Here is a 13,904-nt window from a genome sequence, read left to right as displayed (position 1 = left end):
ATCACCGGTATCCCAGGGGTCGCTATGTGGTGGAGTACCAACAGTGTCCTGTCTCCCACCATGCCCAGCTGTATCAGAATGTGGAGACCCCCCCCCCCCAAAGATGAAATATCCAGTGGTTTTCCTGTAGAATGTGGTGGAGAAGGTGAAGCTGGTGGTGGTGAGGGTGATGCAAGAGGTAATGGACTGGTGGCCATGACTGCCTTCTTGTGGTGTTTTGTAGGAACTGGTATGTCCAGAACCACCTGGTAAGACAATTGTCTTATGGGGGGAGGGGGCGGTGGCGGTGGAGGAATCAGTGCTGAAGAGCAGGCAAGGATTCGGCCCGTATGAGGTTGGATAACAGTCTGCTTTTGCCTAGCATCCAGCAGCTCTTGGAGTCAGTGGAGGATTGGCTCCACAGGTCTACCGGAAGAAGGCTTACAAATTTCGGGTCCAACAAAGGTTTCTGCACCAAAGCTCTGCTCGACATCGAATCTGTGGACTTCGACAGTAGAATTCGACTCAGCACCGAGGGATTGAGTAGGCACCAGCTGGCATTCAGAGATCAAAGTGGTCGAAACAAATTGTTTCAGCTTTGGTTGTTTTTTCGACACCGAACTGGAAGGCGGAACGTTTGAAACAGGTGCTTGGTGCTGACCATGGTCAGATGGCAGGGCCTCTCTATAATGTTCCAGAAGAGTCAGATGTCTTTTGGGCTTATCAAAACTGTGTTGAGGGGCAGGGGGTACCATACTCACAGACTCCTAAGAAGGCATTATGTCCTCCATCTCCAAGTCGACCTCAAGATCTGATCAAGAACCGCTCTCAATCGAGAACGCCTCTTCCTCCTCAAACAACAGCCGAGGGTGGTGTTCTTCCTCCTCAACGTCGTCATGACCAAAAAGGTCATGAGTGTCCTCTGTGCTCCTCCCAGACATCTCGAACAGACATGCGCAACGGTCTTGAAGGATTTTTTTTTTTTTGGAGTGGCAGGTGTCGCAATCAGCTTCTCTTTATTCCGGCAAGAGGCAAAGATTACAGATCTGGTGTAAGTTGGTCAGCGGGTTCTTTGTGTGGCAGCGAGACAATAACGGAAAGGCATTGGTTCCATCACCAGCAAAGAATTCTTGGAAAAGCGATGGAGACTGAAGGTCTCAAAGGGCAAGGCCCTGTGGGGGCCGTGGTGGAAGCAAATCAATGAAAGATGTATACCCCAAAACACAAGCATTGAAGACACGATCAAAAACAATACCGATGAAGGGTAATGTAGTGAGCGAGCAGAAAAGAGCACAGTGACTGTGTCGAACCTGAGAGCCAAAAGAAAATAATCTAACAATGGAGTTGATGCTCCTCTGCATTATCACTAAGAAGAGGAGTCTCTCTCCCTCGTGACTCGCAAGACTTCATTGAAGAAAAGCAACTTGCACATATCCGGACCCAACACTGGAAGGCAGGCTTATGCAAAGCATGTGTATCTACAGACACACATGCCTCAAACACACAATTTCACACTTTTTTTTTAATGAAATACTGGCAAATGCAGGTGTATGTTGCAAAAACTCAATGTTTAATTCTGCCCCCCAAAAACATGGCTAATACGTTCACAATTAACTGCTTACTGGGTATAAGCAAAGGGTGATGGAAGCAGATATCAACAAGTTCCATAATAAAATAAAGGGGGCAGTTTGCTTTGGCCTTGATTCAGTTATGTTGTGGAATACATTCAAAGGACTGGACTGTAATTTGTGGTATTTCAGAGATAATCTAGCTCGCTACAATTATGCCACTCGTTGTCCTCATACTTAACTATAAAAAAGATTCATGGCCAAATATTGACAGGCACCAAAATGCACAGCTCAATAAAATGTGTTCATGGTGCCTAAAATGTCAGCTTCACAATGCAAAATTAAAACTGGACTCTAAACACGACTTCACACAGCTTCCAAATTCAAATGGGTCACTGATAAACATTTACTTACTTCTGCTATCTCCTTCATTTTCTGTTCATAGAAGTTCAGTTCCTCCTTTACAGAAGAGAAAAGTTTATCTGGATCATAGCTTCTCCAGTGACGCCTTTTGTTCTCCAAAAAGAACATTCGCTTCTCAATTTTCACCTGCCCTATAGGAGAAAATAGTTTGTAATGAGATATCTAAAACTTGTAATCTGCCTGCAACCTAGTAAGTACATTTGGGGAATTTAACAACAGTATTTTGGCTTTTCTGAGTAAATTTGATACAATATATTGCAATCTGACTTGGAAATCCTAAACCAACCAAATTAACAAAATTCAATGATCATTTTTCAATGTTGAAGACAGCAACGGGAGGCTTGACCTGGAAAGTGTCTCTAGAAACACTTCAATCAAATATCTGCCTTTAAAAATCAGAGAGCTAAGGAAAATGGAAACTCCATCAACTAAATACCAGGTACTTTAGTGTTAACACTTTCACTGCCAGGGAATTTACCCATTTCTGCGCAGGAACTTTTTAATTTTTTTAATAAACCAGTTTTTATTTATTTTATGAAGATAGCAAGACAAATCAAAAACCATACAGTGTAAATAAGCTGTGACAAGTGTAGGCTGACAATCTCATACGTAGTTAACATACAGTACTTTGTAACCCATAGTATTTCCACCATTTCCGCCAGACCTTTTTAGGTCTCGCCTTGCTATTGCGTAAGCGATCGCAAGGCGAGACTATAGTAAGGGGCATTTAAAAGTGCTCCGAAAAGCGGATTGCATGGCGAGCACGCGCACAATCACGCGCATCGTGCCGCCATGCAATCCGTTTGGCATCGCACTTCAAAGGGTCCGCTCCCCCGCCAAGCTCCGCCGGGCTTGTTTTGTCTTGATGTTTCCTTTGAAAGTTCAACTTCCGTGGCTTGGATCTTTTTCTCATTTGTTCCGTTTTCTTGGTTTACTCTATTGCATATACTCCACTATCGATTGATCGATAATTACTTGGCTGATGTTGGTTATGATCTTCTAACTTCTGGATTTTAGATGTTCACTCATTCGTATATTCACCAACATTGATTCACTGCTGATCAGTATTTGATTGACGTCATGTTTTTCGTTCGTGTTATTATTCATGCTCCCCACCCTGTTTCCCTTTGTTTGTAATGTTTCCTTTTTCAGTTTGATTTTTGTCCCTGAGACTGGCTCTATTCTGTCTTGCGTTTATCTCTTTCACCTGTAAAGAGCTGTAATGTGTTGGACCAAGTTTGCGCTATTTAAAGCTGCACAAGTAAAATGTGCCCGTGCAGCTTTAGAATGCCGCAGGGTCCATCAGTGTTTACAAATGTGCCATATTAAATATTATTCATGCACACCACATTCAAACGGCATCAGTGAGGTGGCGACGAGGCTCATGTAGTACACAATATCGTGGCAACGCTACTCGGCTCCTTTCTCATCGAACTGTTTACCCCATAAAAGAACATAGAAACTAAAATCCTAAATGCAACCTCTTAGACCTTGTTCCTCTCCTGCCGGGATTTTTACAGCCTCCGCCCGCTTTCCCCATGAACAATCCCTGGAGTGTATATGTTATGTTACACTCTTCTCGTGCGCCTGTGTAATAATTCCAGAAATTCACGTGGAACCCGAGCAGTCAAGCTTCTAGCGGACTTCTGCTGGTCCCAGTCTCACAAACAGTTCACACTTGGTGACGTAGTCATTGACTCTTGGCCCCCATTCCAGGCCCGATTCATTTGTTCATTCCTCAGAGGTATTATCGTTATTTTAGGAGATGTTATTAAGTTAGGAGAGGTTATCTTGTTGCCAATACACCAATTACACAGTTTGTGACCCACGGCCTGCGGCACTTACTGAGAAATGTGCTGAGGGACAGCCCTGGAGGCCAAGGCGCGCCGAAGGCAGGAACCAGCAGGGCCTTTAGTAACCGCCGGCACCGGAAGAGGAATGTTTCCCAAAGGACACTGCCTCACTTTCGAAACTCACCACTCCTGAAACTCAACACACTTTATTGATACTTACAAAGAGGGCGGATTCCTAAAGCACTTTCCACGTGGGCACATTTAATGCTGCATAAGACGAAGTGCTACATTTGACCAATTATGACGCCCCCCCCCTATAGGGGGGCATTGTTATTTGCAATGTCAATAGCTCAAACTCGCGTAAATGCGAGACCTAATGCATTGCAAATGCTTGTTGTGTTTTGGCGGTCACAGTCGTGCAGCATAGGCTGGTTTGTTCAGTTTTGCGCACCAGTCCATAGCTGTGTGCCACACCGCCACCAATAGTGGTGTTGCTGAGTTCCACAGTCGGGCTATGTCCTTCTTGGCGACCAGTGTCCCCAGACACACATGCATTCGGTCACTCCTGCTGCCCCCCCCAGATCTTCCCCCAAGCCATGGAAAGTAATGAGGGGAGATAAGTTAGTAGGGCACCTCAGCACTCGGACCAATGCTTGAAAAATGGCAGTCCAGTATCTCCTGAACGCCGGGCAGGCCCAGTCGCCCGCCTCCGCATTACACCAGTAACATGTGGCCGATTGGCGCTGGCCCGCCCTTCAAAGCTTCAGCAGTGTGTATGTGGTATGCAAGAAATTCAACGGAATCAGGGGGCGTGGCCTAATGCCGATGGAGTGAGCAGCGCTGCTCTGAGCTCCTCTTTGCCAGGCGCAATCTGGCACCATCCTGACCACTGGGCAGTAGTCTAAGGGCCTGAAATTTGGGGGAGCACCGCTGAGATCCTTGACGGGCAGCGCACCGCCCGATAACTGAACTGCCTTGAACTCGGACAAAAACTGAATTGACTAAGCTCACTGAACATCAAAATGGAGGCGCCGGATCAGAGCGGACTCAGCTCCGAGTAGAGACAGAGAAGATAGCAGGGTCAGGACTTGGAGGAGGGAGGCCAACCTGACCTGGCCCGTCTCAGGACTTGCGACCAGCGGTGGTTTCTGACGGCCAGCAAGAGGATTGCTGGCCAATCCGGATAGCTGCGACAGGTGCGATAGCGGCATCACTGGGACCCGAGAAACAGTGACACGGGTCTGGATCCTGGCGCCTGACCTGAGAAAGACGCTGACTGAGAGGAGCGCTGGCCTGACTGGCCTGACGCGCTTTGGATTCTTTGCCCTAGAAAGAGGGCACAGAGTACCGGCAAGATCGCCACATAATGGAGCCCCTCCAAAACCAATGGTGGCGAGATTGCTTTATTGCACAAGTTACTTACTTGTGCAACGATATATCTGTAAGAGACATTAGTTAGTGATAAATTCTTTACCTTAGAATATCCCCAGGCGTCAGACTGGATCTGGAAGGTTTTCGTCAGCAGTACCCCTGCGCGTCGGTAGGCGTCGTCGTATGGCTCCGCGTACGTCGCTGGCGTCGTAGCCGCAGAGATGACGTCATCAGAGCTACTTGGACGAGCCCACGCACGCTGATGTCAGTTCTGTACACATCTTATCCGTGCCAGAAGCGCAGAGCCATGACAGAGACCGATAACTGGCGCAATAGAACTAGGGCCCTGAAAGGGATGACCTGAACCCTAGAGAACAGTTCGCAGAAGGGGAGGATGGGCGGGCGGTAGGGAATCACTAACTAATGTCTCTTGCAGATATATCGTTACACAAGTAAGTAACTTGTGCATCTGAAAGAGACACTTTAGTGATAGATTCCTTACCTTGTAATACACACCCAAGCAATACCAACCCCGGAGGTGGGTCTGCGAAGTGATATTACACCAGAAAGTCACGGAGAACTGAACGGCCAAAGAAGCAGTCTCTCTGGACCGGACTATCAAGGCAATCGTGCTTAGTGTAAGTATGCAACGAGGCCCAAGTGGCCGCCTGACAGATGTCTTGCAGGGGGACACCGCATCCCAATGCTGTAGTAGCTGCTGTCGCCCTGGTAGAATGGGCGCGCAGCCCAACCGGAGGTTCCTTTTTGGCCAGAGAGTAACAGGCTTTAATGCACAAGACAACCCATCGGGAGATAGTCCTCTTGTGTATAGCCCAGCCTTTCTTGGCGTCCACGTAGCCAACAAAGAGCTGGTCATCCACCCGAAACTGTTGTGTGCGGTTGAGATAGAACGAGAGCGCACGTTTTGTGTCCAGACAGTGGAGCCTCTCCTATTCTCTTCTCTTGAAGGGTGCAGAGGCGGAAAGAAAGTGGGCAGAGTTACAGTTTGCCCGAGAAGAAAGGCAGAGACTACTTTAGGTAGAAAGGAGGGACGCGGTCGAAGCACAACCTTGTCCGGATGAATCGCCAGGAAAGGAGGTTTGCAGGAAAGAGCCAGGAGCTCACTCACCTGCCGCACGGAGGTAATGGCCACCAGGAAGACAGTTGTCAAAGTCAATAACCGCAAAGGACAGTTATGAAGAGGCTCAAATGGAGCGCACATCAGATATGTGAGAACCAGGTTCAAGTCCCATTGAGGCATCACAAAAGGAACAGGAGGGAAAAGGTGAGTAATGCCTTGAGCTCCAAAAGGTTGATATGGAGCTTGGACTCCGCCGGAGACCAGAAGCCTCTGGTCTCCGCCTCTCCCATGCGGCCGCCCCATCCCAGGAGGGACGCGTCCGTCACCACTGTGTGCTCCAGTTGGGGAAAGGAGAGGGATCTGCCACTGACCCAACGCTGGTCCATGAGCCACCACTGCGAGTCCTGTGCAGTGCCCTCTGGGATCTGGACGTAGTCGGACAGGTTCCCCTGACGCTGCGTCCACTGGAACTTCAGGTCCCACTGCAGAGCCCACATACGCCATGATCGATCAGCAGGATGCAGGAGGCCATGAGGCCCAGCATCCTCAGTGACTTCCTGACCGAAACCCAGGACCAGGGCTGAAAGATCGGATTCATAGCCCGAATGTCCCAGACTCGCTGTTCGGGAGGATAAACCCGAAACATCGCCGTATCCAGAACTGCTCCGATGAAGAGGAGCTTCCGAGAGGGAATCGGGTGCGACTTCGGCACGTTGATGGAAAACCCCAGCAAATGCAGGAGGTCGGCCATAGTCTGGAGGTAGGAGACAACTGCCTGGGGCGAGCCCGCTTTCAACAGCCAGTTGTCGAGATAGGGGGAAGACTGAAACCCCTGATCTGCGCAGATGAGCTGCGACCACCTCCATCACTTTCGTGAACACCCGAGGGGCGCTGGTAAGGCCGAAAGGGAGCACGGTGAACTAAAGTGATCGTGGCCCACCGTGACCCATAGGTAACGCCGATGGGCTGGCAGGATGGGAATATGAAAATAAGCATCCTGCAAGTCCAACGCTACCAGCCAGTCTTGCGGGTCTAAAGCAGACAAGACCTGAGCTAGCGTGAGCATTTTGAACTTCTCCTTCCGGGGGAAGCGACGGATGTTCCGGAAGGCTAAGATAGGGCGCAGACCTTTCTCCTTCTTCGGAACCAAGAAGTAGTGGGAGTAACAACCACAACCTACTTCTGGCGTCGGAACGTGCTCGATGGCCCTCCTGGCCAAGAGGGCTGTAACTTCCTGCTGGAGAAGTGCCAAGTGTTCCCCCGACAAGCGGTGGTACTGAGATGGCATGGCTGGAGGGATAGATTTGAAGGGGAGGGAGTAGCCCCTGCGGACTATTTGCAGAACCCACCTGTCCGAGGTTATGGAGCGCCAGTGGGGAAGGTGATGGCGAATCCTGCCACCCACTGGTGTCAGGTGGGCCTGAAACCCCAGACTAGGAAGGTTTAGAGGCAGCGGCAGCAGGGGAGGAGGTGGACTGACCTGTCCGCTGTCTCCGTGATCCACCACGGCAGGTCCCACGTCCGCGCTGGGACTGTGGCTGCGCAGACTTGCGGGTCTGAAAAGAACGCGCCTGGGAGCCCCGGCCTTTACCTCGAAAAGGACCGAAAAGCGGACCCTGAGGGAGTACGCGTGGTGGCGAGACCCAAAGACTGGGCTGTAGCCCGAGAGTCCTTAAAGCGTTCCAGGGTGCTATCCGCCTTATCACCAAAGAGGCGTGTACCGTCAAAGGTCATGTCCAACAGGGTGTGCTGAACATCCCCAGAGAAGCCAGTAGTGCGTAGCCAAGCATAACGACGGAGCGCCACAGTTGTGGAAAGTGCCCTACCGAGAGAATCGGCTGTGTGAAGCCCACAACGAATAGTACATTTCGCAGCATCTCTCCCTTTGGTAATGGCTTGGGAGAGAACAGCCCGTGCTTCCACAGGGCACTGAGGCAGCACCTGTGCCAGTGTCCCACACAGAATGGGAATAGCGGCCTAGCAGGAACGCAGTATTCACCGCCCGCAACCCAGAGCTGGCAGATGTGAAAACTTTTTTCGCAAATTGCTCCAGTTTCCTAGATTCCCTGTCCGGAGGAGCAGAAGGGAACGCACTTGGCGAGGCAGAAGACTGGACAACCAGACCCTCAGGCGTTGGGTGTTGTGTGAGAAAGCTGGAGTCGCCCGGCACTGGGCGATGGCGGCCCGCCACACCCTTGTCTACAGGGACTCCTGTGTTAGGTTTAATCCAGGTGCCCAACAGGCTATCAGTAAGCGCTTCATAAAAGGGCAGTAACGGCTCCGCATAGGAGGACTCCGGCTGCAGGACCTCAGTCAGGAGATTGGTCCTGATAGGTACAGAAGGGAGCTCGAGGTTAAGAGCCTCAGCTGCCCGACGTAAAACCACAAAAAAAGTCCCAACCTCCTCCATGGCCACGGAAGAAGGGGACAGAGTGCCAGGGTGTGGAGAGAAATCCAGATCCCCTGGACCCTCCACATCGCCTTTTCACTCAGGCTCATCCTCGCATTGAGCTGCAAGAAGGTCCTCAGACCCCTCCCAGTATTCCCCTTCGTCCGCCGGTTGCTGAAGGGGCCGGTATGGACGAGGTGCACTGGGAAACGGGATAAACTCCCCTCCAAGAAAAGGAATGGGAGGGTAAGATACCATTCCCGGGTCGGCGCCATCCGGTGTCAGGACCAGCGCCACCGCAGGGTATGGTGCCAGCGTAGCCGAGGCCAGACGCGGCGGCACGGGGGCAAACCCTTCCGACGGATCCGAGGGGCCTGAAGGCGCTCCGGAGGGATCCGGCGGGGCAAACAAATGGCGCAAGGCCGCCAAAGGCCTGCACTTCGTCCGAAGTCGCGTGCGGCCCCAGAAAGGGAGGGTAGGCCACAGACAACGACAGGGGCTCCAACGGAGCCAGTGGGGAGTTAATGCCCGCCCCCTCCACTGCGTCCCGCGACCGGTGAGGGGTAGAAGAGCGACAGCGCTTCTTCGACTTTTTATGGCGCCGAGACTTACCTGTCCTCGATTCCGAAGAGCGATGGGGATGGCTCTGTAACCGGTCCCTTGACCTCACACGGGATCGGGACCTTGATCGGTGCAGAACCAATTGCCAGACCTCCAACAACTTTCGGGAACGCTCCCGCAAAGCTTTCGGCGCCATGGCCCGTCAATCGTGGCTCGCCTCGGGGTCATGGGCGTGCCCCAAGAATAAAGAGACACACGTCGTGAGGGTCCGATACCGACATGTTTAGACGGCATGCCCTACAGGACTTAAACCTGGGCATCTCTATTGCACCAAGAGTCAAGTACACGACAAAAGAAGTTGTCAGAATCCAAGTTAAAACTTTTAACTAGGGGTAGCGCTCTCTCTCGGATCTGCGCGGAAAAAGAAAGAACTGACGTCAGCGCACGTGGGCGCATCTAAGTAGCTCTGATGACCTCATCTCGGCGGCTACGACGCCAGCGACTTACGCGGAGCCGTACAACGACGCCTACCGATGCGCAGGGGTTCTGCTGACGGAAACTTTCTGGATCCAGTCTGACGCCTGGGGATATTCTAAGGTAAGGAATCTATCACCAACGTGTCTCTTTCAGATACAAATATCGAGATTGTATATTGGCGCAGGCGCAAAAGAAAGAGCTGCTCCAAGTAGCTAATGCTACAGTGCGCATTTTCACTGACTTCTCCCTGGGAAGTCCAGAGACAGCAACCGTCTTATCAGGAGGCCATAAAGAAGCTACTACAACTGAACCTCAAGTATGCCATTCTGTTCACAGCAAAATGGATAGTAGTTACCTCGAGGGAGCCGAAGTTCTTCCACTCGCCACAGGAAGTGTGGGACTGGCTGGGGAACTAAAATGGGCCAAAGGCAGACGCAGGCGATGAAGGATGGCATCAGCGGTGGAGCTCCAGGCATAAGCGCCCGCGGCAGAGCCTAGCTGCACCCTCGCAGGCTGAGGCGCAGCTGGGCCGACGCCAAGTGATGGAGGTGGTGGCCCAACTTAGTGGAAAACAAGACAGCCAGGAGACCCTCACCCGGTGCCCCCCCCCCCCCCCCCGACCCAGACTCAGACTCTGATCCGGAGTCTAATGCACCAGAGATCTCAAGGCTAGAGCTGCCCAGAGTCACGCAGAGAAAAGCAGATGGCATTATCTGAGACATTCAGGGCACTGGTAACGGGAGGGGGAATATTGTAATTGAGCATACTGGCTAAATGTTTCTTTAAAAGATGGTGATGTGGTTAAACATTCACACTACACAGTGCTTCATATCTATACTTCAATAAGCTAGATGGGGACCGGACTACCCGAGAGGCTCACATGGCACCCCCTTTTTAGGTCTCGGCTAGCGTGGCTGCGCACATGCGCAGCTCGCTCGGTGAGATTTAATGTTTTTGAGGAGTTTCAGTAAAGGGCTTTAAGCCCCGCCCCTCTTTTCCATTGGCTGGCATTACCGTTTATGCTAAACGGTGGCCAGCCATTGGAAAAGAGCTTTCCATGTTGCCTCTCTTTGGCTTTTTCAGACGGCCCACTTGGACGGGCTCGCCTGCTTTCCTCCCGCCGCAAACGTTTTCTTATCTTTATGGGGCCATGTGTTTCAAACACATGGCCCCATAAAGACAAGCTCCGCCGCTTGTTAATTTTTGCATCTCGCTTTCACTTTAAAGTGAAAGCGCGATGCAAAAATAAACAGCAGCTGCCTGGCGAGCACGCAGAATACTGCAGTAGTTTAACACGCCCGATTCCAAAGGCAATGGAGTGTAGTCCGACCCAAACAGTGACAAACCACAGCGCAGAAGTCCACTCTTCCCAAGTCAGCTGCATAAACGTTCCAGTCAGAAAGCAAACTCGGGTCCCAGGCCTTCAATGCCCGGCACAGCTCTCGGCAGCGGGCGACAGGGCCGAATCAAGTTCCATACAATACCTTCAGAGACTGTGCGCCATTAATGCAAGCTGCACACAATGAACTGTACACCAACAACGGAGCACCAAGGAGGTGGGCATCCCCCAGTATCAATTGTAGTAACACAATGTGGTCATGCAGACCAACCCCCCCCCATCAAAAGCTGTGCACCCTGAACTGCTAGCGCCCTGCAGAAACCACGCCGACATGCAAATCAACTCCCCCATCAAAATATGCGCACCTTGAACTGCTAGCGCGCGTCCAATAATCAGTCCTGGGGTTGAAGCAGTTTCCCCAGACTTCAAAGCGCCTCCAGCTCACCACCGCGAAAATCTAAAAAGTGGCCCATGGTGTCTGTGATTGTTGGACCTCTCTGAGGAATCTGTCACCCTGGGAGTGTCGAGGGTGGTGCGCCCACCGACCCAGCGCTGCCGCCATCCCATCCGCCACAAATCTCAATACAATCCCAACAAAATAGGCCCTGGGCGAGATGCATGCCCCACTGACCCACCACACAAAACCAAACAGAATCTCCACGAAATGGGCCCTGGGTGACATGCACAAGTTAATCAAGGCGCAGACCGGGCCAAGTAGCAATCCGCTCCAATCACCAGCTGCCCTGCCATGCCCCTGGGACCATCCATCGGAAAAGATACGTTTTTGACGCAGAAGACCATCAATCCCTCTGCTCCACACAACAAGAAAACAGGGGGCGGGGGGGGGGGGGGGGGGGTGGGTGTGAATGGGGTTACCTACTAATATCCGACACCACCCAGTCCCGTAACACAACTGGTGCTCATGGAAAGCGCTCGGATACCTGATACCTTCGGGTCAAGTTCGCGCTATATAAAATCTGCGTAAAAAAACAAAACAAAAATCTTTAACAGTGTAAAGTAATAACGACTAATTCCATGTTGTCCAGCTTTTAAGGGCCGTGGCAGGTACAGAAAAGAACAAAGAAAACATGTTCGGCCTTGACAAGCTCATGGAGTCACAAGTTGGCTCCGAGCTCACAGCTGTCACCATTTTTAATCCGGTCAAAGAAAACTGCGCATTTCAAATATTCTGAAGTTGTTAAAATAAATTGGGTAATACCGTAGAGACGTCATAACTTGGTCATGAAGCCCTATACAGAACTTTCCTTGGAGGACATGCACTTAATAATAGTCCCAATTACTCCTTCCACAGAGAAAAAACGGAATGAATGAGTGAGGATCGGAGATGCACGTTTATTGTTTTCTGATGTTATGAACTGTTTTCTATCAGTAGACGCGAAACAAGAACAGCTCACATTTTAGCGTCGAAAGCACATCTTAACAAATCACGTACAGCCATTTTATGGCGATTTAAGAATGTTGGCTATATCAAAACACACTTTTCAATATACATCTGATTCGATGGACCACTGTGTGTGTTCACATTAAGTAACTTGCTACTGTTGCAGATCTAAGCAGTGATTTTGACTCCGACGAGTACCCAATTTAACACGCTCTCAGAAAACCCGAGGACCTGTACAACAAACGCTCGCCAGGCATCCGCTGTTTATTTTTGCATTGCACTTTCACTTTAAAGTGAAAGCGAGATGGAAAAATAAATACGCAGGCCACCGCTGTGCCAGGCCCAGGAGTGATGAGCAACAGACACAAAGTGGCTTAATGCTTTAATGAAGCGTCTATCAGCTGCAGATCTATGTGCAGAACAGGCTCACAGTCAACATCCGTCAGATGGATTTACGTGTTCGAGGATGAATTATGTTCACAGGAAAAATCATGGATGTTCTCTCCGTCCAGTCGTGTCATCATGCACGTCACTGTGCAACTTCCCGTGGAAGTGCTTTGAGGCCTCCCTATGGATGAGGTGCCATGACAGCGCTACAATTAAACAGCCTAAAGCGCATAAAGCTACAACTTCGGGCAAGTTAATTAAATGACTGTATTCCCCGTCACTAGGGAGCGGCATTGGAATCACGAGTCAACTGCCGCTAAAATTTCCAAATAATCCTGAATTTTCCACACTTTGTACATAATCAACCACCTGCTGCATAATTTGAAGAGTTCATAAAAAATGTGTTTTAGCTCAAAAGAGATCAAAAATGTTATTTAGAAAAATTGCCACACTTGGAACTACGGAGTGGCAGACCCTCTACAAAGTTTGCTGTGCGTTAAATTGGTACTTATGAGACATAAGCTTTGCCCAGACAGTATTAATGTATGTAGATATGGCAATAATTAAGTAAATATCACTATCAAAGGAGAGAGAGAGGACTAGGTAGCTAGTCCGTATCCCCAGGGTTTATATGCGAGATCAAAAAGGACAAGCCTATTTGTGAATTTACATAGACTCAAGACTGTAAGGCAGGGTACAAACCATTGTGTTTGTTCATGAAGCCCTCCCCCACCAACCTAGTTGGTGGCATGCTTCATCATCGGGCCCACCCAGTGACACCGAGTGTGTCCCGGGTGTGCTTCGACGCCTGGATACAGCGGAGCAGGTATGTATCTGAGTGTGCAGTGTAGTGACGTGAAGGTGACGATTTAAAAGCTATGCAGGGATCCCAGTACCCGAGGCTAAATTATATTTTAACCCCTTCGCTGCCAGGCCTTTTCCCCCTCCTGTGCCACGCCCTTTTTTGGCTATTTGGGGTAGTGCGCGCTGAGGCCCCAGTAACTTTTTGACCACATAAGGTATCCACGCCAAATTTGCGTCCTCATCTTCCAACATCATGGGGATTCTGAAGGTACTCAGGGTTTGTGGATTCCCCTGGAGGGGTACCAGAAATGAGCCAAAATACAGCAAAAT

At 50.4% G+C, this 13,904-nt stretch overlaps 1 protein-coding gene across 2 annotated transcripts in view; it reads right to left on the bottom strand.

Moving 5' to 3' along the window:
- RNF216 (ring finger protein 216) overlaps positions 1-13,904 on the bottom strand; it is an 883,004-nt gene that overhangs the window by 521,983 nt on the left and 347,117 nt on the right. For both annotated transcript variants that reach the window (XM_085629139.1, XM_085629141.1), the window contains one exon: positions 1,962-2,101. In XM_085629139.1, coding sequence (XP_085485265.1) covers positions 1,962-2,101 — 140 coding nt within the window. The remainder of the gene's footprint in view (positions 1-1,961; positions 2,102-13,904) is intronic.

This window comes from Triturus cristatus, chromosome 10, assembly GCF_964204655.1.
Source record: "Triturus cristatus chromosome 10, aTriCri1.1, whole genome shotgun sequence".
NCBI lineage: Eukaryota > Metazoa > Chordata > Amphibia > Caudata > Salamandridae > Triturus > Triturus cristatus.
The sequence above is the reverse complement of the archived record's forward strand: the minus strand, read 5'-3'. Positions and strand labels throughout refer to the sequence as shown.